The sequence below is a fragment of the Oncorhynchus kisutch genome, linkage group LG14 (assembly GCF_002021735.2).
Source record: "Oncorhynchus kisutch isolate 150728-3 linkage group LG14, Okis_V2, whole genome shotgun sequence".
Classification (NCBI taxonomy): domain Eukaryota; kingdom Metazoa; phylum Chordata; class Actinopteri; order Salmoniformes; family Salmonidae; genus Oncorhynchus; species Oncorhynchus kisutch.
This window is the reverse complement of record NC_034187.2, coordinates 2,676,448-2,703,863: the sequence shown is the minus strand read 5'-3', so window position 1 is coordinate 2,703,863 and position 27,416 is coordinate 2,676,448. Positions and strand designations below refer to the sequence as shown.

The 27,416-nt window shown below is 46.6% G+C and overlaps 1 protein-coding gene across 4 annotated transcripts in view; it reads left to right on the top strand.

Moving 5' to 3' along the window:
- The window catches only part of LOC109884295 (dynactin subunit 1), a 110,808-nt gene that overhangs the window by 70,596 nt on the left and 12,796 nt on the right, over window positions 1-27,416 (top strand). For all 4 annotated transcript variants that reach the window (XM_031787635.1, XM_031787634.1, XM_031787633.1 and 1 more), the window contains 11 exons: window positions 868-1,176; window positions 2,252-2,404; window positions 2,879-3,039; window positions 4,255-4,492; window positions 5,130-5,342; window positions 11,611-11,772; window positions 12,051-12,182; window positions 13,618-13,746; window positions 14,926-15,068; window positions 19,484-19,650; window positions 27,299-27,310. In XM_031787635.1, the coding sequence (XP_031643495.1) occupies window positions 868-1,176; window positions 2,252-2,404; window positions 2,879-3,039; window positions 4,255-4,492; window positions 5,130-5,342; window positions 11,611-11,772; window positions 12,051-12,182; window positions 13,618-13,746; window positions 14,926-15,068; window positions 19,484-19,650; window positions 27,299-27,310 (1,819 nt within the window). The remainder of the gene's footprint in view (window positions 1-867; window positions 1,177-2,251; window positions 2,405-2,878; window positions 3,040-4,254; window positions 4,493-5,129; window positions 5,343-11,610; window positions 11,773-12,050; window positions 12,183-13,617; window positions 13,747-14,925; window positions 15,069-19,483; window positions 19,651-27,298; window positions 27,311-27,416) is intronic.

Genomic DNA, 27,416 nt, shown 5'->3' with positions numbered 1-27,416 from the left:
TGAATACAACAGGTGTTGTAGACCTTACAGTGAAATGCTGAATACATCAGATGTAGTAGACCTTACAGTGAAATGCTGAATACAACAGGTGTAGTAGACCTTACCGTGAAATACTGAATACAACAGGTGTAGACCTCACAGTGAAATGCTGAATGCAACAGGTGTAGTAGACCTTACAGTAAAATGCTGAATACAACAGGTGTAGTAGACCTTACAGTGAAATGCTGAAAACAACAGGTGTAGTAGACCTTACAGTGAAATGCTGAATACAACAGGTGTAGTAGACCTGACAGTGAAATGCTGAATACAACAGGTGTAGTAGACCTGACAGTGAAATGCTGAATACAACAGGTGTAGACCTCACAGTGAAATGCTGAATACAACAGGTGTAGTAGACCTTACAGTGAAATGCTGAATACAACAGGTGTAGTAGACCTTACAGTGAAATGCTGAATACAACAGGTGTAGTAGACCTGACAGTGAAATGCTGAATACAACAGGTGTAGTAGACCTCACAGTGAAATGCTGAATACAACAGGTGTAGTAGACCTTACAGTGAAATGCTGAATACAACATGTGTAGTAGACCTTACAGTGAAATGCTGAATACAACAGGTGTAGTAGACCTTACAGTGAAATGCTGAATACAACAGGTGTAGTAGACCTTACAGTGAAATGCTGAATACAACAGGTGTAGTAGACCTCACAGTGAAATGCTGAATACAACAGGTGTAGTAGACCTTACAGTGAAATGCTCAATATGGGGTCTGTACACAGCGTAGTACCTTCACTAATGTTTTTTTTTTTTGCTCTACAAAAACAATACGTAAGCGTGACCTTGTGCTCTGTGATTGGTCCGTTTCTACAGGAAGCCATCAACGAAATGAATGATGAACTTCAGGAGAACGCCAGAGAGACGGAGCTGGAGCTCAGAGAGATGCTGGATCTGGGCGGAGGCAGGGTCAGGGAGGCGGAGAAACGGGTGGAAGCTGCTCAGGAGACCGTAGCTGACTATCAACAGACCATCAAGAAGTACCGTGAGCTGACCGCTCACCTGCAGGAGGTGAACAGAGAGCTGACCAGCCAGCAGGAAGCCACAGCTGAGCAGCAGCAGCAGCCTCCAGCTGAGATGTTTGACTTCAAGATCAAGTTTGCTGAGACTAAGGCCTATGCCAAGGTGAGATGTACACAGTGTACCTGGTCAACAGTGTCCCGTGCACAACAGTACCATGACTACCCGTCCACAACAGTACCATTACTACCCGTCCACAACAGTACCATGACTACCCGTCCACAACAGTACCATGACTACCTGTCCACAACAGTACCATGACTACCTGTCCACAACAGTACCATGACTACCTGTCCACAACAGTACCATGACTACCTGTCCACAACAGTACCATGACTACCTGTCCACAACAGTACCATGACTACCTGTCCACAACATTACCATGACTACCTGTCCACAACAGTACCATGACTACCTGTCCACAACATTACCATGACTACCTGTCCACAACAGTACCATGACTACCCGTCCACAACAGTACCGTGACTACCCCTCCACAACAGTACCCTGACTACCCGTCCACAACAGTACCATTACTACCCGTCCACAACAGTACCATGACTACCCGTCCACAACAGTACCATGACTACCTGTCCACAACAGTACCATGACTACCTGTCCACAACAGTACCATGACTACCTGTCCACAACAGTACCATGACTACCTGTCCACAACATTACCATGACTACCTGTCCACTAACAGCCTGAAATGTGCTGTGAAAAATACATTGGTGTCGTCTAAACTATCTGTTTTTTCTCCACCTCTCTGTGTCTTTCTCTGTCTCTCTCTCTCTCTCTTTCTCACTCTCTCGCTGTGTCTCTCTCTCTCTCTGTGTCTTTTCTCTACCTCTCTGTGTCTTTCTCTGTCTCTCTCTCTGTGTGTGTATCTCGCTCTTTCCCTCCCCCTCTTGCTGTGTCTCTCTATCTGTGTGTGTGTGTCTGTGTCTCTGTGTGTCTGTCTCTCTGTGTGTGTCTCTGTGTGTCTGTCTCTCTGTGTGTGTCTCTGTGTGTCTGTCTCTCTGTGTGTGTCTCTGTGTGTGTGTGTCTCTCTGTGTGTTTCTCTCTCTGTGTGTCTCTCTCTCTCTGTGTGTCTGTCTCTCTGTGTCTTTCTCTGTGTCTCTCTCTCTCTGTGTGTATCTGTGTGTGTCTCTCTCTGTGTGTGTCTCTGTATGTCTCTAGGCCATAGAGATGGAGCTGAGGAAGATGGAAGTGGGCCAGGCCAACAGACAGGTGTCTCTCCTCACATCCTTCATGCCTGACTCCTTCCTGCGTCATGGAGGAGACCACGACTGTATCCTGGTGCTTCTGCTCATACCAAGACTAATCTTCAAGGTAGAGAGAGAGAGAGCTGTGTGTGTGTTCTGTCATAGGTCCCCACATTGCTCCTCATAGCTCCCCACATTGCTCCTCATAGCTCCCCACATTGCTCCTCATAGCTCCCCACATTGCTGCTCATAGCTCCCCACATTGCTCCTCATAGTTCCCCACATTGCTCCTCATAGCTCCCCACATTGCTGCTCATAGCTCCCCACTTCTGTTATCTTTGAAAGGGGTTTGTTTGTCTTCAAACATTATGAGGCCTGCTAAATTTGAGGTCTGTGTGTGTGTGTACTGGACATGAGTGGGTCATAGCTGCTCATAGACACGGGATGAGGTAACTCCGCCTACGATTTTCAAAATGATCGTTGGTCCTGGGCCCCCCCAAAAAAGGTTATGTCCTTTTGGTCTAACGGTCAACACATTGGTTTCTCTCGTGGGAGAGCCGGGTTTAAATCCCGCCAGTTATATGTGTGCCTGCGTCCCCAGGCGGAGCTGATCAGTAAGCAGGCCCAGGAGAAGTTTGATCTGAATGACAACTGTGTGGAGAGGAGCGGGATGAGAGGAGCGGCTGGGGAACAGCTGAGCTTTGCTGCAGGACTCGTCTACTCTCTCAGTCTGCTACAGGCTACACTACATAAATACGAACAGTAAGTCAGTCTGCTACAGGCTACACTACATAAATACGAACAGTAAGTCAGTCTGCTACAGGCTACACTACATAAATACGAACAGTAAGTCAGTCTGCTACCCTACACAAATACGAACAGTAAGTCAGTCTGCTACACTACATAAATACGAACAGTAAGTCAGTCTGCTACACTACATAAATACGAACAGTAAGTCAGTCTGCTACACTACATAAATACGAACAGTAAGTCAGTCTGCTACAGGCTATACTACATAAATACGAACAGTAAGTCAGTCTGCTACACTACACAAATACGAACAGTAAGTCAGTCTGCTACACTACATAAATACGAACAGTAAGTCAGTCTGCTACACTACATAAATACGAACAGTAAGTCAGTCTGCTACACTACATAAATACGAACAGTAAGTCAGTCTGCTACAGGCTACACTACATAAATACGAACAGTAAGTCAGTCTGCTACACTACATAAATACGAACAGTAAGTCAGTCTGCTACACGACATAAATACAAACAGTAAGTCAGTCTGCTACACTACATAAATACGAACAGTAAGTCAGTCTGCTACAGGCTACCCTACATAAATACGAACAGTAAGTCAGTCTGCTACACTACATAAATATGAACAGTAAGTCAGTCTGCTACACTACATAAATACGAACAGTAAGTCAGTCTGCTACAGGCTACACTACATAAATACGAACAGTAAGTCAGTCTGCTACCCTACATAAATACGAACAGTAAGTCAGTCTGCTACAGGCTACACTACATAAATACAAACAGTAAGTCAGTCTGCTACACTACATAAATACGAACAGTAAGTCAGTCTGCTACAGGCTACCCTACATAAATACGAACAGTAAGTCAGTCTGCTACACTACATAAATACGAACAGTAAGTCAGTCTGCTACACTACATAATTACGAACAGTAAGTCAGTCTGCTACCCTACATAAATACGAACTGTAAGTCAGTCTGCTACCCTACATAAATACGAACAGTAAGTCAGTCTGCTACAGGCTACACTACATAAATACGAACAGTAAGTCAGTCTGCTACAGGCTACACTACATAAATACGAACAGTAAGTCAGTCTGCTACAGGCTACACTACATAAATACGAACAGTAAGTTTAGCCGCGTACTTAAAAAAAATCTACACTGCATTCAACATGGAAAGATCTCACTCAACTATGGTGTGTGTGTGTGTGTTAGAGCGCTGAACCAATGCAGCGTGGAGGTGTATCAGAAGATCGGGACGCTCTACCCGGAGATGGGCGTTCACGAGCGTTCCCTGGACTTCCTGATTGACCTGCTGCACAAAGACCAGCTGGATGAGACGGTGCATGTGGCGCCGCTCACCAAGGCCATCAAATACTACCAGCACCTGTACAGTATCCACCTGGCAGAGCAGACAGAAGACTGCACCATGCATCTGGCTGATCACATCAGGGTACCTAGACTCTTTATTCCAAGTGTGTTCAATGCCAAAACGCTTAAGTCACAGGTCCAAAAACCCGACTGGAAGGATGTTGGTAAACCTAGTGGGTTCCTTTAACTACAGTGGGTGTATCTCCACGTGACTTCTTCTGATACGCTTCCTCTCTCCCCCCCCCCGCTATCTCCCTTGTTCTCCCCCCGGCTCCCTCCCTCCCTCCCGCTATCCCCCCCCCACTATCTCTCTTTCTCCCCCCACTATCTCTCTTTCTCCCCCCCACTATCTCTCTTTCTCCCCCCACTATCTCTCTTTCTCCCCCCACTATCTCTCTTTCTCCCCCCCACTATCTCTCTTTCTCCCCCCCACTATCTCTTTCTCCCCCCCACTATCTCTCTTTCTCCCCCCCACTATCTCTTTCTCCCCCCCACTATCTCTCTTTCTCCCCCCCACTATCTCTTTCTCCCCCCCACTATCTCTCTTTCTCCCCCCCACTATCTCTTTCTCCCCCCCACTATCTCTCTTTCTCCCCCCCCGCTATCTCTCTTGTTCCCCCCCTTCCGCATTCTCTATCTTTCTCGCCCTCATTCTCCCCCCTGCTCCCTCCCTCCTGCTCCCTCCCTCTTCCCCCCCCCCCCCCTCTCCCTGTCTGTAGTTTACCCAGAGTGCGTTGGACTGTATGTGTGTGGAGGTTGGTCGTCTGCGTGCGTTCCTACACACAGGGCAGGAGAAGACGGACCTGGCCGTGCTGCTGAAGGATCTAGAGACTTCCTGTTCTGACATCAGACAGTTCTGTAAGAAGATCCGCCGACGCATGCCTGGTACGGACGTACCTGGGATACCTGCTGCACTCACCTTCTTACAGCAGGTAACAAATCAGCACTCACCTTCCTACAGCAGGTAACCAATCAGCACTCACCTTCCTACAGCAGGTAACCAATCAGCACTCACCTTCTTACAGCAGGTAACCAATTAGTGCTCACCTTCCTACAGCAGGTAACCAATCAGCACTCACCTTCTTACAGCAGGTAACCAATCAGCACTCACCTTCTTACAGCAGGTAACCAATCAGCACTCACCTTCTTACAGCAGGTAACCAATCAGCACTCACCTTCTTACAGCAGGTAACCAATCAGCACTCACCTTCTTACAACAGGTAACCAATCAGCACTCACCTTCTTACAGCAGATAACCAATCAGCACTCACCTTCTTACAGCAGGTAACCAATCAGCACTTACCTTCCTACAGCAGGTAACCAATCAGTACTCACCTTCTTAAAGCAGGTAACCAATCAGCACTCACCTTCTTACAGCAGGTAACCAATCAGTTTTACTGAGCTGCACTCTTGGTTAGGGTCACAGTGGGTAGAGACTGGCCTCAGTTTTGGCACAATATCATATAGACAGAGGCCTGAGCAGTATTTAAATAGAAAATAATACAATATTTTGCGCAATTTTACATCTAACTAAGGTGTATGGTGCAGTATTTCTCAAGTTAACAAATATGCAATGTTCCATCAACAAAGTAAAATGTATTAACCATATTCCTCTTAGAAAATAGCAAAGGAAGGCCTTAGGAACAGCATTAACGACATTCCTGAATTGCAAAATAAACGGTATGAAATCAAATTGAACACAAACATCATTATAAGAGAGAAAATCCCGAACCCATCATTCATGATATTTAATACGGTCCATCCAGTGTTCTGTATAACATAGAGTCATTATGGTCTGTAAAGCATCTTCCAGCAGAGAAGATGTAAAGCATCTTCCAACAGAGAAGATGTAAAGCATCTTCCAACAGAGAAGATGTAAAGCATCTTCCAACAGAGAAGATGTAAAGCATCTTCCAACAGAGAAGATGTAAAGCATCTTCCAACAGAGAAGATGTAAAGCATCTTCCAGCAGAGAAGATGTAAAGCATCTTCCAACAGAGAAGATGTAAAGCATCTTCCAACAGAGAAGATGTAAAGCATCTTCCAACAGAGAAGATGTAAAGCATCTTCCAACAGAGAAGATGTAAAGCATCTTCCAACAGAGAAGATGTAAAGCATCTTCCAACAGAGAAGATGTAAAGCATCTTCCAACAGAGAAGATGTAAAGCATCTTCCAACAGAGAAGATGTAAAGCATCTTCCAACAGAGAAGATGTAAAGCATCTTCCAGCAGAGAAGATGTAAAGCACCTTCCAACAGAGAAGATGTAAAGCACCTTCCAGCAGAGAAGATGTAAAGCACCTTCCAACAGAGAAGATGTAAAGCACCTTCCAGCAGAGAAGATGTAAAGCACCTTCCAGCAGAGAAGGGCTGGCTGGTGAAAGGCAGATAACTTGACAGGGAGCTTAGAGATATTAAACATCACATGAAAGGAGAACACGTTATCCGCCCACTTTCCTATACACTTCTCTCCAAGGATACTTCTCCAGGGATACTTCTCCAGGGATACTTCTCCAGGGATACTTCTCCAGGGATACTTCTCCAGGGATACTTCTCTTGGGATACTTCTCTTGGGATACTTCTCCAGGGATACTTCTATATGGATACTTCTCTAGGGATACTTCTCCAGGGATACTTCTCTAGGGATACTTCTCCAGGGATACATCTCCAGGGATACTTCTCTAGGGATAATTCTCCAGGGATACTTCTCCAGGGATACTTCTCCAGGGATACTTCTCCAGGGATACTTCTCTAGGGATAATTCTCCAGGGATACTTCTCCAGGGATACTTCTCCAGGGATACTTCTCCAGGGATACTTCTCCAGGGATACTTCTCTAGGGATACTTCTCCAGGGATACTTCTCCAGGGATACTTCTCCAGGGATACTTCTCCAGGGATACTTCTCTAGGGATAATTCTCCAGACATACAAAGCCAGAAGGCATAACTGTTACTCAAAAAGGATTTGAGACAGTTAACTTTTATAATGTCATTAAAACAGTCCAAATCAATCTTAAACTACGTTCTTTAAAGTCTGACCCTTCCTGATATAATGGGGTTTGGTTATTCCACACCTAACCATTATAGTCTGCCTGATATAATGGGGTTTGGTCATTCCACACCTAACCATTATAGTCTGCCTGATATAATGGGGTTTTGGTTATTCCACACCTAACCATTATAGTCTGCCTGATATAATGGGGTTTGGTCATTCCACACCTAACCATTATAGTCTGCCTGATATAATGGGGTTTGGTCATTCCACACCTAACCATTATAGTCTGCCTGATATAATGGGGTTTTGGTTATTCCACACCTAACCATTATAGTCTGCCTGATATAATGGGGTTTGGTCATTCCACACCTAACCATTATAGTCTGCCTGATATAATGGGGTTTGGTCATTCCACACCTAACCATTATAGTCTGCCTGATATAATGGGGTTTTGGTTATTCCACATCTAACCATTATAGTCTGCCTGATATAATGGGGTTTGGTTATTCCACACCTAACCATTATAGTCTGCCTGATATAATGGGGTTTTGGTTATTCCACACCTAACCATTATAGTCTGACCTGATATAATGGGGTTTTGGTTATTCCACATCTAACCATTATAGTCTGCCTGATATAATGGGGTTTTGGTTATTCCACATCTAACCATTATAGTCTGCCTGATATAATGGGGTTTTGGTTATTCCACACCTAACCATTATAGTCTGCCTGATATAATGGGGTTTTGGTTATTCCACATCTAACCATTATAGTCTGACCTGATATAATGGGGTTTTGGTTATTCCACATCTAACCATTATAGCCTGCCTGATATAATGGGGTTTGGTTATTCCACACCTAACCATTATAGTCTGCCTGATATAATGGGGTTTTGGTTATTCCACACCTAACCATTATAGTCTGCCTGATATAATGGGGTTTTGGTCATTCCACACCTAACCATTATAGTCTGCCTGATATAATGGGGTTTTGGTTATTCCACACCTAACCATTATAGTCTGCCTGATATAATGGGGTTTTGGTTATTCCACACCTAACCATTATAGTCTGCCTGATATAATGTGGTTTGGTCATTCCACACCTAACCATTATAGTCTGCCTGATATAATGTGGTTTGGTCATTCCACACCTAACCATTATAGTCTGCCTGATATAATGTGGTTTGGTTATTGGTGGTTGTATATATTATATGGTTAGAGCGTTGGACTAGTAACCGTAAAGGTTGCAAGATCAAATCCCCGAGCTGACAAGGTAAAAAAAAAACCATTTCATTCTGCCCCCTGAACAAGGCAGTTTAACCCACTGTTCCTAGGCCGTCTTAGAAAATAAGAATTTGTTCTTAACTGACTTGCCTAGTTAAATAAAGGTCAAATATATCTATATATTTTAACAACTGTGTTGTCTTCAGCTAGTTGGCGAACTGAGATGTCAGTACCCAGCACAGATAGCTGTTTTTATATCATTATAGACCTTTGGCTGGATAGCCAGCATCTCAGCCTCCATAATGTGGACTAACTGAACACACTTGTATAATTACCAAGTTTAACTTCTAAATGAGGTGATGTGCCCACCTGCTAATGACACAGGAGCTATTTATGTCCTGGTAGCAGGCTTTGATCAAATCTATAAACTTACTTTCCCCAAAACCAAAGAATTCAAGTATTCCAGAAGATTACATTAATATTCGACCGTATCAAATGTCTTTCTAAAAGTAAGATAAAAGCCGGCATCCTCAATTAGGTCTCTGTTTTCAAGTAAAAAACTCATTTTATGTTGTTGTGAATTAATCTTCCTGTCATGAAAAAAAGATTGTTCCATACTTTCCTTAAGGGGATTTGTGATTTGTAAACATCTGTCGACGGATGGGTGAATTGGGGATCTTTTCCAGGTTTGGGAATCAAGATTATATACACCATGTTTCATTAATGGCATGGGAGTATGTAATCTGTAAGGATTTCCACCAATCTAAGGTTTTCCCAGAAATGCTTGTAAAAGTTTACAGTAAGGCCATCCGTGTCCTGGTAATTAAGAAGATGTTGAATTAAAACTTCCAGTAGCCATTATTGCAAACCCCATTAGGTGTAATGAGATAATTACATAGTCTGTTAATGGGGTAGCAGACATGGCCACTTGTGAAATACATTCTAAAACAACACTAGAAACTAAACAATGGTCAATTCTAGAAGCATGAGATGCAAATAAGTGAGAAACATTTCCTGACAGTTGTTCGATTTAGATTTGACACATTTTCAAAAAGAGTTCTTATTTTATTTTTTTTGCCGTTCGTTATTGTAACTATAACTATTACTATAACTAACTATAACTAACTAACTACTATAACTATAACTACTATAACTTAACTATGTTAAACAGAATGAGAAAAGACTTCTCCAGATTCAACACAACCAATGACTGGGCTCTTCTTCTTTCTTATTGCCTGGACAGTTATATAGCAAGATGCCGACTCCCGCTGAACATGTGGAGCAACGACTGAAGGGGGTTTTATCGCCCACTTGATTAGTCCGAAACGTTATGACCTCAGCACTTTAATTGCATCTCTTAAAGAAAAGTGCAATTCCATTTTTTTCCCCCCCTTTACAAAATAAATAGTAACGGCTTTCATTTTAAGATTGTTTTTGAGTCCCCTTGCATTTAAAGAACAAAGTGTGAACATACCAAATAAATACTAGTCAAACGATTAGATACATGTAAACAAGAGAGGTTGTAACTTACTACTGTAGTTAGTAGAACAATGGCCCTTGTTAAAACTATAAAATCTCTCCTCGTAATCAGGTTCAGTTAGCTGACTGTAAACTATAACATCTCTCCTCGTAATCAGGTCAAGTTAGCTGACTTTAAACATTTAACTACCTGTGTTTAGTGTTTCCAATGCTAGGGGGGATGTATTAATGCTCTGTCTGTTAATGGGCCTCAGAAAAAGTATTTCAGACCTTCCCTCCAAGCGTGCAACCATGACAGTGTTTTGTCTTTAGTTGAGAACCAAAATCTTCTATCATCTTTTGTCAGGTTATTTACTGCTTCCAGGACACTGGTTACATTCAAGAGCTCTTCCATGGCAGGTGTGGGAGGATTACCCATCTCTTTACCTCGTTGTTTATTTCACTTAACAGAGAGTCCAGCTGTCTCCTGTGATGTCAGCGTTAACACCCATTTCCTCCCTGTAGTTGTGGTCAAGCTGCGAGTCAGTTGACTTGCTAGAAACTTTAGCTAACATGTTGACTTGCTAGAAACTTTAGCTAGCATGTTGACTTGCTAGAAACTTTAGCTAACATGTTGACTTGCTAGAAACTTTAGCTAGCATGTTGACTTGCTAGAAACTTCAGCTAGCATGTTGACTTGCTAGAAACTTTAGCTAGCATGTTGACTTGCTAGAAACTTCAGCTAGCATGTTGACTTGCTAGAAACTTCAGCTAGCATGTTGACTTGCTAGAAACTTCAGCTAGCATGTTGACTTGCTAGAAACTTCAGCTAGCATGTTGACTTGCTAGAAACTTCAGCTAGCATGTTGACTTGCTAGAAACTTCAGCTAGCATGTTGACTTGCTAGAAACTTCAGCTAGCATGTTGACTTGCTAGAAACTTCAGCTAGCATGTTGACTTGCTAGAAACTTCAGCTAACATGTTGACTTGCTAGAAACTTCAGCTAGCATGTTGACTTGCTAGAAACTTCAGCTAGCATGTTGACTTGCTAGAAACTTCAGCTAGCATGTTGACTTGCTAGAAACTTCAGCTAGCATGTTGACTTGCTAGAAACTTCAGCTAGCATGTTGACTTGCTAGAAACTTCAGCTAACATGTTGACTTGCTAGAAACTTCAGCTAACATGTTGACTTGCTAGAAACTTCAGCTAACATGTTGACTTGCTAGAAACTTCAGCTAACATGTTGACTTGCTAGAAACTTCAGCTAGCATGTTGACTTGCTAGAAACTTCAGCTAACATGTTGACTTGCTAGAAACTTCAGCTAGCATGTTGACTTGCTAGAAACTTCAGCTAACATGTTGACTTGCTAGAAACTTCAGCTAGCACGTTGACTTGCTAGAAACTTTAGCTAGCATGTTGACTTGCTAGAAACTTTAGCTAGCATGTTATTTAAGTAGCTGACTTCGGACTGTTTGATCCCCCAGGTGTGATCTGATGTGGTCTCTGTGTTTTTTTTCTCCCCCAGGTGGCAGATATTCTGCTGGACTGCAGGAAACACCTGACCTGGGTGGTGGCTGTGCTGCAGGAGGTGGCGGCTGCAGGGGCGCAGATGGTTGCCCATCTAGGGGAGCAGGAGGGACTCTCCGCACTCAAACTAGAGGACGTGGCCTTTAAGGCTGGAGAGCAGGTAGTACACACACACACACACACACACACACACACATACATACGACCAAACAGTTGATTCCCATTCAAAATCATATTTTCTCGAACCTTAACTCCAAACCCTTAACCTACACTTAACTCCTAACCGCTAGTCTTTTTCCTTGTGGGGGCCGACGAAATGTCCCGAATTTTCCTTGTTTTACTATCTTTGTTAGGACTTCTGGTCCCCACAAGTATAGTAAAAACCAAACAAACACACATACAGTACCCCTATATCTAACCTGTCTGTTCTGTCTCCAGATCTATGGAACTCAAGGTTCTAACCCCTATGGGTGCCTGCGCCAGTCCTGCTGCATCGTCATAGCAACCATGAACAAGATGGCCACCGCCATGCAGGAGGGAGAGTACGACGCAGATAGACCCCAGATCACGGTAACTATAGCAACGTCTTGACTGTAGGTACTGTATCAGAGACACCACCAACATACTCTATCAACAGCAACGGCTTGACTGTAGGTACTTCATCAGAGAGACACCACCAACATACACCACCATCAACAGCAACATCTTGACTGTAGGTACTTCATCAGAGAGACACCACCAACATACTCTATCAACAGCAACATCTTGACTGTAGGTACTGTATCAGAGAGACACCACCAACATACACCACCATCAACAGCAACATCTTGACTGTAGGTACTGTATCAGAGAGACACCACCAACATACTCTATCAACAGCAACATCTTGACTGTAGGTACTGTATCAGAGAGACACCACCAACATACTCTATCAACAGCAACATCTTGACTGTAGGTACTGTATCAGAGAGACACCACCAACATACTCTATCAACAGCAACATCTTGACTGTAGGTACTGTATCAGAGAGACACCACCAACATACACCACCATCAACAGCAACATCTTGACTGTAGGTACTGTATCAGAGAGACACCACCAACATACTCTATCAACAGCAACATCTTGACTGTAGGTACTGTATCAGAGAGACACCACCAACATACTCTATCAACAGCAACATCTTGACTGTAGGTACTGTATCAGAGAGACACCACCAACATACTCTATCAACAGCAACATCTTGACTGTAGGTACTGTATCAGAGACACCACCAACATACACCACCATCAACAGCAACATCTTGACTGTAGGTACTGTATCAGAGAGACACCACCAACATACTCTATCAACAGCAACATCTTGACTGTAGGTACTGTATCAGAGAGACACCACCAACATACTCTATCAACAGCAACATCTTGACTGTACATTATGTAGTCTTAGTCCCCGATGTTAGACTCCGGTTTAACATACTGGTCTGTGTCAGTCCTCCATGTTTAGTTGGAACTGGAAAACATGGATATATTCATTTTTATTAGTTTATTATGTTATGCACTTTGAACTGCATTTTTGTTTGTTGGAACTGTGCTCTATGAAGTTTGATTGGTTGATGTGGTTGTTTGTTCCTTTTTGATTGGTTGATGTGGTTGTGTTGGTTCCTTTTTGATTGGTTGATGTGGTTGTGTTGGTTCCTTTTTGATTGGTTGATGTGGTTGTGTTGGTCCCTTTTTGATTGGTTGATGTGGTTGTGTTGGTCCCTTTTTGATTGGTTGATGTGGTTGTGTTGGTCCCTTTTTGATTGGTTGATGTGGTTGTGTTGGTCCCTTTTTGATTGGTTGATGTGGTTGTGTTGGTCCCTTTTTGATTGGTTGATGTGGTTGTGTTGGTCCCTTTTTGATTGGTTGATGTGGTTGTGTTGGTCCCTTTTTGATTGGTTGATGTGGTTGTGTTGGTCCCTTTTTGATTGGTTGATGTGGTTGTGTTTTTCCTTGTCCCTTCCCAGACACTTCCTCCGGTGGAGCTGCGTGCCACAGCCCTCAGAGCGGAGATCACAGACGCAGAAGGACTGGGCATGAAGCTGGAGGACAGAGACACAGTCATCAAGGAGCTCAAGAAGTCACTCAAATTCAAGGTACCTGATGACCTCTCTGAACACACTAGTTCAAGGTACCTGATGACCTCTCTGAACACACTAGTTCAAGGTACCTGATGACCTCTCTGAACACACTAGTTCAAGGTACCTGATGACCTCTCTGAACACACTAGTTCAAGGTACCTGATGACCTCTCTGAACACACTAGTTCAAGGTACCTGATGACCTCTCTGAACACACTAGTTCAAGGTACCTGATGACCTCTCTGAACACACTAGTTCAAGGTACCTGATGACCTCTCTGAACACACTAGTTCAAGGTACCTGATGACCTCTCTGAACACACTAGTTCAAGGTACCTGATGACCTCTCTGAACACACTAGTTCAAGGTACCTGATGACCTCTCTGAACACACTAGATCAAGGTACACTAACACACTTCCTGATGACCTCTCTGAACACACTAGATCAAGGTACACTAACACACTTCCTGATGACCTCTCTGAACACACTAGATCAAGGTACACTAAAACACTTCCTGATGACCTCTCAATGGTTTAACAACAATGAATGCACCACCCTGACACAGAGTTAACCAGCCTTACTAAGGCTGGGATTTAATACCATCTGGCTCATAGACAACGCCTGCTTTTTAAGGCAATGTTACCGTGTTCATGGAGACCCGCATTAAAGGCTGCAGATGTGGGTTCAATTGGAAATTACCTTTTAAATGTCTAACAGTGTGGTTTCAGATTGAATCCCGACCTAAGGCTGAACACTGTAGGCTAAATGCACCCTTCCTATGTGGTCACATTGAGAGATGGGTCCCTTGTAGGACAGTATCACCAGGGATCATTACAGTTTGTTGTCAAATCAAAATCAATTTTATTTTATTGGTCCGATACACATATTTATCAGATGTTATCGCTGATGTACCGAAACGCTTGTGTTCCTAGCTCCAACAGTGCAGTAATACCCGACAACACAAAACATCACACACATCATCCAACACAATGTCAAATAAAGGCATTAAGACATCATTCTGTAGCAAATAAAGGCATTAAGACATCATTCTGTAGCAAATAAAGGCATTAAGACATCATTCTGTAGCAAATAATGTACGAAATAACAACAAACATTCAAAAATTCCTTGAAAGTTGTTTAGGAGCTGGGAACAGGGCGACCATGTCTGTCGACACCATCTTGTGTGTGTCCTCAGGGAGAGGAGCTGAGTGAGGCTAGCGTTCGGCTCAGTCTGTTGGAGAAGAAACTCGACAGTTCATCTAGAGACGCAGACGAGCGCGTAGAGAAGATCCAAACTCAACTAGACGAGACTCAGACTCTGCTCAAGAAGAAAGAGAAGTAAGAACACAACACAACATACACATGTCTAGATGGTATACGCGTAGGGTCCTGGTCACGTGATGAGGTAGCCCCCGCCTGCGATGGTATACGTGTAGGGTCCTGGTCACGTGATGAGGTAGCCTCCGCCTGCAACATACACATGTCTAGATGGTATACGTGTAGGGTCCTGGTCACGTGATGAGGTAGCCTCCGCCTGCAACATACACATGTCTAGATGGTATACGTGTAGGGTCCTGGTCACGTGATGAGGTAGCCTCCGCCTGCAACATACACATGTCTAGATGGTATACGTGTAGGGTCATGGTCACGTGATGAGGTAGCCCCCGCCTGCGATGGTATACGCGTAGGGTCCTGGTCACGTGATGAGGTAGCCCCCGCCTGCGATGGTATACGTGTTGGGTCATGGTCACGTGATGAGGTAGCCTCTGCCTGCAACATACACATGTCTAGATGGTATACGTGTAGGGTCATGGTCACGTGATGAGGTAGCCTCCGCCTGCAACATACACATGTCTAGATGGTATACGTGTAGGGTCCTGGTCACGTGATGAGGTAGCCTCCGCCTGCAACATACACATGTCTAGATGGTATACGTGTAGGGTCCTGGTCACGTGATGAGGTAGCCTCCGCCTGCGATGGTATACGTGTAGGGTCATGGTCACGTGATGAGGTAGCCTCTGCCTGCAACATACACATGTCTAGATGGTATACGTGTAGGGTCATGGTCACGTGATGAGGTAGCCTCCGCCTGCAACATACACATGTCTAGATGGTATACGTGTAGGGTCCTGGTCACGTGATGAGGTAGCCTCCGCCTGCAACATACACATGTCTAGATGGTATACGTGTAGGGTCCTGGTCACGTGATGAGGTAGCCTCCGCCTGCAACATACACATGTCTAGATGGTATACGTGTAGGGTCCTGGTCACGTGATGAGGTAGCCCCCGCCTGCAACATACACATGTCTAGATGGTATACGTGTAGGGTCCTGGTCACGTGTTGAGGTAGCCTCCGCCTGCAACATACACATGTCTAGATGGTATACGTGTAGGGTCCTGGTCACGTGATGAGGTAGCCTCCGCCTGCGATGGTATACGTGTAGGGTCATGGTCACGTGATGAGCTAGCCTCCGCCTGCGATGGTATACGTGTAGGGTCCTGGTCACGTGATGAGGTAGCCTCCGCCTGCGATGGTATACGTGTAGGGTCCTGGTCACGTGATGAGGTAGCCTCCGCCTGCAACATACACATGTCTAGATGGTATACGTGTAGGGTCCTGGTCACGTGATGAGGTAGCCTCCGCCTGCAACATACACATGTCTAGATGGTATACGTGTAGGGTCCTGGTCACGTGATGAGGTAGCCTCCGCCTGCAACATACACATGTCTAGATGGTATACGTGTAGGGTCATGGTCACGTGATGAGGTAGCCCCCGCCTGCGATGGTATACGCGTAGGGTCCTGGTCACGTGATGAGGTAGCCCCCGCCTGCGATGGTATACGTGTAGGGTCCTGGTCACGTGATGAGGTAGCCTCCGCCTGCAACATACACATGTCTAGATGGTATACGCGTAGGGTCATGGTCACGTGATGAGGTAGCCTCCGCCTGCGATGGTATACGTGTAGGGTCCTGGTCACGTGATGAGGTAGCCTCCGCCTGCGATGGTATACGTGTAGGGTCCTGGTCACGTGATGAGGTAGCCTCCGCCTGCAACATACACATGTCTAGATGGTATACGTGTAGGGTCCTGGTCACGTGATGAGGTAGCCTCCGCCTGCAACATACACATGTCTAGATGGTATACGTGTAGGGTCCTGGTCACGTGATGAGGTAGCCTCCGCCTGCAACATACACATGTCTAGATGGTATACGTGTAGGGTCCTGGTCACGTGATGAGGTAGCCCCCGCCTGCAACATACACATGTCTAGATGGTATACGTGTAGGGTCCTGGTCACGTGATGAGGTAGCCTCCGCCTGCAACATACACATGTCTAGATGGTATACGTGTAGGGTCCTGGTCACGTGATGAGGTAGCCTCCGCCTGCGATGGTATACGTGTAGGGTCATGGTCACGTGATGAGGTAGCCTCTGCCTGCAACATACACATGTCTAGATGGTATACGTGTAGGGTCATGGTCACGTGATGAGGTAGCCTCCGCCTGCAACATACACATGTCTAGATGGTATACGTGTAGGGTCCTGGTCACGTGATGAGGTAGCCTCCGCCTGCAACATACACATGTCTAGATGGTATACGTGTAGGGTCCTGGTCACGTGATGAGGTGGCCTCCGCCTGCAACATACACATGTCTAGATGGTATACGTGTAGGGTCCTGGTCACGTGATGAGGTAGCCTCCGCCTGCGATGGTATCCGTGTAGGGTCATGGTCACGTGATGAGGTAGCCTCCGCCTGCGATGGTATACGTGTAGGGTCATGGTCACGTGATGAGGTAGCCTCCGCCTGCAACATACACATGTCTAGATGGTATACGTGTAGGGTCATGGTCACGTGATGAGGTAGCCTCCGCCTGCGATGGTATACGTGTAGGGTCATGGTCACGTGATGAGGTAGCATCCGCCTGCGATGGTATACGTGTAGGGTCATGGTCACGTGATGAGGTAGCCTCCGCCTGCGATGGTATACGTGTAGGGTCATGGTCACGTGATGAGGTAGCCTCCGCCTGCAACATACACATGTCTAGATGGTATACGTGTAGGGTCATGGTCACGTGATGAGGTAGCCTCCGCCTGCGATGGTATACGTGTAGGGTCATGGTCACGTGATGAGGTAGCATCCGCCTGCGATGGTATACGTGTAGGGTCCTGGTCACGTGATGAGGTAGCCTCCGCCTGCGATGGTATACGTGTAGGGTCATGGTCACGTGATGAGGTAGCCTCCGCCTGCGATGGTATACGTGTAGGGTCATGGTCACGTGATGAGGTAGCCTCCGCCTGCGATGGTATACGTGTAGGGTCCTGGTCACGTGATGAGGTAGCCCCCGCCTGCGATGGTATACGTGTAGGGTCATGGTCACGTGATGAGGTAGCCTCCGCCTGCGATGGTATACGTGTAGGGTCATGGTCACGTGATGAGGTAGCCCCCGCCTGCGATGGTATACGTGTAGGGTCATGGTCACGTGATGAGGTAGCCCCCGCCTGCGATGGTATACGTGTAGGGTCATGGTCACGTGATGAGGTAGCCCCCGCCTGCGATGGTATACGTGTAGGGTCATGGTCACGTGATGAGGTAGCCCCCGCCTGCGATGGTATACGTGTAGGGTCATCCGCCTGCGATGGTATACGTGTAGGGTCATGGTCACGTGATGAGGTAGCCCCCGCCTGCGATGGTATACGTGTAGGGTCATCCGCCTGCGATGGTATACGTGTAGGGTCATGGTCACGTGATGAGGTAGCCCCCGCCTGCGATGGTATACGTGTAGGGTCATCCGCCTGCGATGGTATACGTGTAGGGTCATGGTCACGTGATGAGGTAGCCTCCGCCTGCAACTTTAAAATCAGTTTCTTTCCCTCTTGGGCAAAGGAAGGGACTGTATAACATCGCAGGTCGGGGCTACCTCATCACGTGACCAGGAGCTACTGTATACCATCGCAGGCGGGGGTACCTCATCACGTGACCAGGAGAAACCTCATGTCTGCAACATAAACTCTTCGAATAAAGGGTTCCAAAACGGTTCTTTGGCCGTTGGAGAACCTATGGACTCTTTTAGGTTCTCCTACGAGGGACTGCCGGAAAACTATTTTAGGTTCTAGCTAGCATCTTTTTTCAAAACCTACAGGAGGGTCTCTCTTCAGGAACAGGGTTGGAGTTAAAACCTACAGGAGGGTATCTCTTCAGGAACAGGGTTGGAGTTAAAACCTACAGGAGGGTATCTCTTCAGGAACAGGGTTGGAGTTAAAACCTACAGGAGGATTTCTCTCCAGGAACAGGGTTCGAGTTAAAACCTACAGGAGGGTCTCTCTCCAGGAACAGGGTTGGAGTTAAAACCTACAGGAGGGTCTCTCTCCAGGAACAGGGTTGGAGTTAAAACCTACAGGAGGGTCTCTCTCCAGGAACAGGGTTGGAGTTAAAACCTACAGGAGGATATCTCTCCAGGAACAGGGTTGGAGAACCCTACAGGAGGGTTTCTCTCCAGGAACAGGGTTGGAGAACCCTACAGGAGGGTTTCTCTCCAGGAACAGGGTTGGAGTTAAACCCTACAGGAGGGTTTCTCTCCAGGAACAGGGTTGGAGAACCCTGGTATAGAGAGAATATGTAGGATAGTATTGTCATACCCAATATTGCTCCAGTTTGGCTGATTGATCACCATTCATCCTTACTATAGAGGGGTCATTGTCAATCAGGCTGATCTAGAATCAGTTTTTATAACAGATGTCTATTTCCTCTGTAGGGAGTTTGAGGAGACCATGGACGCGCTGCAGGCTGATATCGACCAATTGGAGTCGGAGAAGGCGGATCTGAAGCAGCGTCTGAACAGCCAATCAAAGATGACCATGGACGGGCTGAGAGGAGCGCCAGCGTCGGGAATCGCCTCCATTGTCACGGGGATGACAGGAGGTTAGTGGGGCATCGTCTTCCTGAATAGGACCTTGAAACCATTTAAAATCTGCTGTTATTCCTACTCCCATCTGCTAGGGGACTATTCAGACGTAGGAATTGTAAACCTACTCCCATCTGCTAGGGGACTATTCAGACGTAGGAATTGTAAACCTACTCCCATCTGCTAGGGGACTATTCAGACGTAGGAATTGTAAACCTACTCCCATCTGTTAGGGGACTATTCAGACGTAGGAATTGTAAACCTACTCCCATCTGCTAGGGGACTATTCAGACGTAGGAATTGTAAACCTACTCCCATCTGCTAGGGGACTATTCAGACGTAGGAATTGTAAACCTACTCCCATCTGCTAGGGGACTATTCAGACGTAGGAATTGTAAACCTACTCCCATCTGCTAGGGGACTATTCAGACGTAGGAATTGTAAACCTACTCCCATCTGTTAGGGGACTATTCAGACGTAGGAATTGTAAACCTACTCCCATCTGCTAGGGGACTATTCAGACGTAGGAATTGTAAACCTACTCCCATCTGCTAGGGGACTATTCAGACGTAGGAATTGTAAACCTACTCCCATCTGCTAGGGGACTATTCAGACGTAGGAATTGTAAACCTACTCCCATCTGTTAGGGGACTATTCAGACGTAGGAATTGTAAACCTACTCCCATCTGTTAGGGGACTATTCAGACGTAGGAATTGTTAACCTTTCCTAAGAACTTCTCAGTAGTTGGGATTCAGACTTAAATTAATACAGGTGCGTAACGGCTTTGCAAGAGTGTTTGGTTCCAGACTGAACTGTGTGATGTAGTAGGGAGTTGTAGTTTCTCTAGAGATAAATCAGATCCAGACTGAACTGTGTGATGTAGTAGGGAGTTGTAGTTTCTCTAGAGATAAATCAGATCCAGACTGAACTGTGTGATGTAGTAGGGAGTTGTAGTTTCTCTAGAGATAAATCAGATCCAGACTGAACTGTGTGATGTAGTAGGGAGTTGTAGTTTCTCTAGAGATAAATCAGATCCAGACTGAACTGTGCAATGTAGTAGGGAGTTGTAGTTTCCAACAGGCTAATATTCTACATAGTTTAGTGCATAAATCATGGTAATTAACTACAATGACCATAATCCATAGCGCATCTACTTGTCTGGTCTGTTTCTTTTACGCCTGCTACAGAAGAGACAGCAGAACGAGATTGTAAAGACATATAGAGAGCAGCTGTTGCTTCACCAGGTATCTCTACCTGATAGTACCTGATCTAAGTGACAGTCATAGTATTTATTTGCTTTGAAGAAATACTAAATAGTGATTTTGGTCAGACAGCGGCTCTATTAGAGATGATTATGAAATAAAGTCATCAAATAAAACTAAAGTTATATACACAACAACTGAAATAGTTTATTAAAGTAATGTGAATAAATGAATGTTAATTAGTGATAATCAGTAATGGTCAGGTCACTACCATCATGGGACTTTTATTGATTATTCTGTGTTGTTCAGTGTTCAACCCACATAATACATAAAACAATTTAGACATTAAATGTACTAGGTATTATGAGTATTATTATCCTGAGTCTGCCGATAAGAAAATGGTGATTGACAGAGTCGAAAGCCTTGGCAAGGTCGATGAAGACGGCTGCACAGTACAGTCTTTTATCGATGGCGGTTATGATATCGTTGAGTACCTTGAGTGTGGCTGAGGTGCACCCATGACCGGCTCGGAAACCAGATTGCACAGCGGAGAAGGTACGGTGGGATTCGAGATGGTCAGTGACCTGTTTGTTGCCTAGTGGTTAGAGTGTAGGGGCGGCAGGTAGCCTAGTGGTTAGAGTGTAGAGGAGGTAGGTAGTCTAGTGGTTAGAGTGTAGGGGAGGCAGGTAGTCTAGTGGTTAGAGTGTAGAGGAGGCAGGTAGTCTAGTGGTTAGAGTGTAGAGGAGGTAGGTAGTCTAGTGGTTAGAGTGTAGAGGTGGCAGGTAGTCTAGTGGTTAGAGTGTAGAGGTGGCAGGTAGTCTAGTGGTTAGAGTGTAGAGGTGGCAGGTAGTCTAGTGGTTAGAGTGTAGAGGTGGCAGGTAGTCTAGTGGTTAGAGTGTAGGGGTGGCAGGTAGCCTAGTGGTTAGAGTGTAGAGGAGGCAGGTAGACTAGTGGTTAGAGTGTAGGGGAGGCAGGTAGTCTAGTGGTTAGAGTGTAGAGGTGGCAGGTAGTCTAGTGGTTAGAGTGTAGAGGAGGCAGGTAGTCTAGTGGTTAGAGTGTAGAGGAGGCAGGTAGCCTAGTGGTTAGAGTTTAGAGGAGGCAGGTAGTCTAGTGGTTAGAGTGTAGAGGCGGCAGGGTAGCCTAGTGGTTAGAGCGTAGGGGAGGCAGGTAGTCTAGTGGTTAGAGTGTAGAGGTGGCAGGTAGTCTAGTGGTTAGAGTGTAGAGGAGGCAGGTAGTCTAGTGGTTAGAGTGTAGAGGAGGCAGGTAGCCTAGTGGTTAGAGTTTAGAGGAGGCAGGTAGTCTAGTGGTTAGAGTGTAGAGGCGGCAGGGTAGCCTAGTGGTTAGAGCGTAGGGGAGGCAGGTAGTCTAGTGGTTAGAGTGTAGAGGTGGCAGGTAGTCTAGTGGTTAGAGTGTAGAGGTGGCAGGTAGTCTAGTGGTTAGAGTGTAGGGGAGGCAGGTAGTCTAGTGGTTAGAGTGTAGGGGAGGCAGGTAGTCTAGTGGTTAGAGTGTAGAGGTGGCAGGTAGTCTAGTGGTTAGAGTGTAGAGGTGGCAGGTAGTCTAGTGGTTAGAGTGTAGGGGCGGCAGGTAGCCTAGTGGTTAGAGTGTAGAGGAGGCAGGTAGCCTAGTGGTTAGAGTGTAGGGGTGGCAGGTAGCCTAGTGGTTAGAGTGTAGGGGAGGCAGGTAGTCTAGTGGTTAGAGTGTAGAGGTGGCAGGTAGTCTAGTGGTTAGAGTGTAGAGGTGGCAGGTAGTCTAGTGGTTAGAGTGTAGGGGCGGCAGGTAGCCTAGTGGTTAGAGTGTAGAGGAGGCAGGTAGCCTAGTGGTTAGAGTGTAGGGGTGGCAGGTAGCCTAGTGGTTAGAGTGTAGGGGTGGCAGGTAGTCTAGTGGTTAGAGTGTAGAGGTGGCAGGTAGTCTAGTGGTTAGAGTGTAGAGGAGGTAGGTAGTCTAGTGGTTAGAGTGTAGGGGGGGCAGGTAGCCTAGTGGTTAGAGTGTAGAGGAGGCAGGTAGCCTAGTGGTTAGAGTGTAGAGGAGGCAGGGAGCCTAGTGGTTAGAGTGTAGAGGAGGCAGGTAGTCTAGTGGTTAGAGTGTAGAGGAGGCAGGTAGCCTAGTGGTTAGAGTGTAGGGGCGGCAGGTAGTCTAGTGGTTAGAGTGTAGAGGAGGCAGGTAGTCTAATGGTTAGAGTGTGGGGGGGGCAGGTAGCCTAGTGGTTAGAGTGTAGAGGTGGCAGGTAGCCTAGTGGTTAGAGTGTAGAGGTGGCAGGTAGTCTAGTGGTTAGAGTGTAGAGGTGGCAGGTAGCCTAGTGGTTAGAGTGTAGAGGAGGCAGGTAGTCTAGTGGTTAGAGTGTAGGGGAGGCAGGTAGCCTAGTGGTTAGAGTGTAGAGGAGGCAGGTAGCCTAGTGGTTAGAGTGTAGAGGAGGCAGGTAGCCTAGTGGTTAGAGTGTAGAGGTGGCAGGTAGCCTAGTGGTTAGAGTGTAGAGGAGGCAGGTAGCCTAGTGGTTAGAGTGTAGAGGCGGCAGGGTAGCCTAGTGGTTAGAGTGTAGAGGAGGCAGGTAGCCTAGTGGTTAGAGTGTAGAGGCGGCAGGGTAGCCTAGTGGTTAGAGTGTAGAGGAGGCAGGTAGTCTAGTGGTTAGAGTGTAGGGGTGCGGCAGGTAGCCTAGTGGTTAGAGTGTAGAGGTGGCAGGTAGTCTAGTGGTTAGAGTGTAGGGGTGCGGCAGGTACCTAGTGGTTAGAGTGTAGAGGAGGCAGGTAGTCTAGTGGTTAGAGTGTAGGGGTGCGGCAGGTAGCCTAGTGGTTAGAGTGTAGGGGTGCGGCAGGTAGCCTAGTGGTTCGAGTGTAGAGGTGGCAGGTAGTCTAGTGGTTAGAGTGTAGGGGTGCGGCAGGTAGCCTAGTGGTTAGAGTGTAGAGGAGGCAGGTAGCCTAGTGGTTAGAGTGTAGAGGAGGCAGGTAGCCTAGTGGTTAGAGTGTAGAGGTGGCAGGTAGCCTAGTGGTTAGAGTGTGGGGTGAGGCAGGTAGTCTAGTGGTTAGAGTGTAGAGGCGGCAGGTAGTCTAGTGGTTAGAGTGTAGGGGCGGCAGGTAGCCTAGTGGTTAGAGTGTAGAGGAGGTAGGTAGCCTAGTGGTTTTAGTGTAGAGGAGGCAGGTAGCCTAGTGGTTAGAGTGTAGAGGAGGCAGGTAGCCTAGTGGTTAGAGTGTAGGGGAGGCAGGTAGTCTAGTGGTTAGAGTGTAGAGGAGGTAGGTAGCCTAGTGGTTAGAGTGTAGAGGAGGCAGGTAGCCTACTGGTTAGAGTGTAGAGGAGGCAGGTAGCCTAGTGGTTAGAGTGTAGAGGTGGCAGGTAGTCTAGTGGTTAGAGTGTAGGGGTGCGGCAGGTAGCCTAGTGGTTAGAGTGTAGAGGAGGCAGGTAGCCTAGTGGTTAGAGTGTAGAGGAGGCAGGTAGCCTAGTGGTTAGAGTGTAGGGGTGCGGCAGGTAGCCTAGTGGTTAGTGTAGGGAGGCAGGTAGCCTAGTGGTTAGAGTGTAGAGGAGGCAGGTAGCCTAGTGGTTAGAGTGTGGGGTGAGGCAGGTAGTCTAGTGGTTAGAGTGTAGAGGAGGCAGGTAGCCTAGTGGTTAGAGTGTAGGGGTGCGGCAGGTAGCCTAGTGGTTAGTGTAGGGAGGCAGGTAGCCTAGTGGTTAGAGTGTAGAGGAGGCAGGTAGCCTAGTGGTTAGAGTGTGGGGTGAGGCAGGTAGTCTAGTGGTTAGAGTGTAGAGGCGGCAGGTAGTCTAGTGGTTAGAGTGTAGGGGCGGCAGGTAGCCTAGTGGTTAGAGTGTAGAGGAGGTAGGTAGCCTAGTGGTTTTAGTGTAGAGGAGGCAGGTAGCCTAGTGGTTAGAGTGTAGAGGAGGCAGGTAGCCTAGTGGTTAGAGTGTAGGGGAGGCAGGTAGTCTAGTGGTTAGAGTGTAGAGGAGGTAGGTAGCCTAGTGGTTAGAGTGTAGAGGAGGCAGGTAGCCTACTGGTTAGAGTGTAGAGGAGGCAGGTAGCCTAGTGGTTAGAGTGTAGGGGAGGCAGGTAGTCTAGTGGTTAGAGTGTAGAGGAGGCAGGTAGCCTAGTGGTTAGAGTGTAGAGGAGGCAGGTAGCCTAGTGGTTAGAGTGTAGAGGAGGCAGGTAGGCTAGTGGTTAGAGTGTAGAGGCGGCAGGTAGGCTAGTGGTTAGAGTGTAGAGGAGGCAGGTAGTCTAGTGGTTAGAGTGTAGAGGCGGCAGGTAGTCTAGTGGTTAGAGTGTAGAGGCGGCAGGTAGTCTAGTGGTTAGAGTGTAGAGGAGGCAGGTAGCCTAGTGGTTAGAGTGTAGAGGAGGCAGGTAGCCTAGTGGTTAGAGTGTAGAGGTGGCAGGTAGTCTAGTGGTTAGAGTGTAGAGGAGGCAGGTAGCCTAGTGGTTAGAGTGTAGAGGCGGCAGGGTAGCCTAGTGGTTAGAGTGTAGAGGAGGCAGGTAGTCTAGTGGTTAGAGTGTAGGGGTGCAGCAGGTAGCCTAGTGGTTAGAGTGTAGAGGAGGCAGGTAGTCTAGTGGTTAGAGTGTAGGGGGCGGCAGGTAGCCTAGTGGTTAGAGTGTAGAGGAGGCAGGTAGTCTAGTGGTTAGAGTGTAGAGGAGGCAGGTAGTCTAGTGGTTAGAGTGTAGAGGAGGCAGGTAGTCTAGTGGTTAGAGTGTAGAGGAGGCAGGTAGTCTAGTGGTTAGAGTGTAGAGGAGGCAGGTAGCCTAGTGGTTAGAGTGTGGAGGAGGCAGGTAGCCTAGTGGTTAGAGTGTAGGGGTGCGGCAGGTAGCCTAGTGGTTAGTGTAGGGAGGCAGGTAGCCTAGTGGTTAGAGTGTAGAGGAGGCAGGTAGCCTAGTGGTTAGAGTGTGGGGGGAGGCAGGTAGTCTAGTGGTTAGAGTGTTGGGGTGGCAGGTAGCCTAGTGGTTAGAGTGTAGAGGAGGCAGGTAGTCTAGTGGTTAGAGTGTAGGGGCGGCAGGTGGCCTAGTAGCCTAGTGGTTAGAGTGTAGGGGAGGCAGGTAGTCTAGTGGTTAGAGTGTAGAGGAGGCAGGTAGTCTAGTGGTTAGAGTGTAGGGGCGGCAGGTGGCCTAGTGGTTAGAGTGTAGAGGAGGTAGGTAGCCTAGTGGTTAGAGTGTAGAGGAGGCAGGTAGTCTAGTGGTTAGAGTGTAGAGGCGGCTGGTAGTCTAGTGGTTAGAGTGTAGAGGCGGTAGGTAGTCTAGTGGTTAGAGTGTAGAGGAGGCAGGTAGTCTAGTGGTTAGAGTGTAGAGGTGGCAGGTAGCCTATTGGTTAGAGTGTAGAGGAGGCAGGTAGACTGACACTGTTAATCACACTCAGATCTGTTATAGACTGACACTGTTAATCACACTCAGATCTGTTATAGACTAACACTGTTAATCACACTCAGATCTGTTATAGACTAACACTGTTAATCACACTCAGATCTTTTATAGACTAACACTGTTATAGACTAACACTGTTATAGACTGACACTGTTATAGACTAACACTGTTATAGACTGACACTGTTATAGACTGACACTGTTATAGACTGACACTGTTATAGACTGACACTGTTATAGACTGACACTGTTATAGACTGACACTGTTACAGACTAACACTGTTATAGACTGACACTGTTATAGACTGACACTGTTACAGACTAACACTGTTATAGACTGACACTGTTATAGACTAACACTGTTATAGACTGACACTGTTATAGACTAACACTGTTATAGACTAACACTGTTATAGACTGACACTGTTATAGACTGACACTGTTATAGACTAACACTGTTAATCACACTCAGATGACCTGGTGTTTAAGAAAAGGAATGTCCTCTGGATCCTAACACTGTCACACTCTCTCTCCCTCTTCCCCCTCCTCTTCCCTCTCCTCTCTCTCTCTCTTCTCCCTCCTATTCTTCCCCCCTCTTCTCTCTCTTCCTCTTCTTCCCCTCTCGCTTCTCTCTTTCCAATCCTCTTCTCTCTCTCCCTCTTTCCTCTCCTCTTCTTTCCCTCTCGCCTCCTCTCTTTCCAATCCTCTTCTCTCTCTCCCTCTTTCCCCTCCTCTTCTTCCCCTCTCGCCTCCTCTCTTTCCAATCCTCTTCTCTCTCTCCCTCTTTCCCCTCCTCTTCTTCCCCTCTCGCCTCCTCTCTTTCCAATCCTCTTCTCTCTCTCCCTCTTTCCTCTCCTCTCTCTTCCCCCTCCTCTTCTTCCCCTCTCGCCTCCTCTTTCCAATCCTCTTCTCTCTCTCTCTCTCTTCCCCCTCCTCTTCTTTCCCTCTCGCCTCCTCTCTCTTTCCAATCCTCTTTCCTCTCTCTTCCCCCTCCTCTTCTTTCCCTCTCACCTCCTCTCTCTTTCCAATCCTCTTCTCTCTCTCCCTCTTTCCTCTCCTCTCTCTTCCCCTTCCTCTTCTTTCCCTCTTGTCTCCTCTCTCTTTCCAATTCTCTTCTCTCTCTACCCTTCTAATCTACAGAAGAACAGAAAGGTATTTGCATGTTTCTGCTACTCTGCTACACAATTTAGCTGACGGTGTGTTGCTTGTGTGTGTGTGTATTGGCCTGCGTTAATAGTAGTGTGTGTGTGTGTATTGG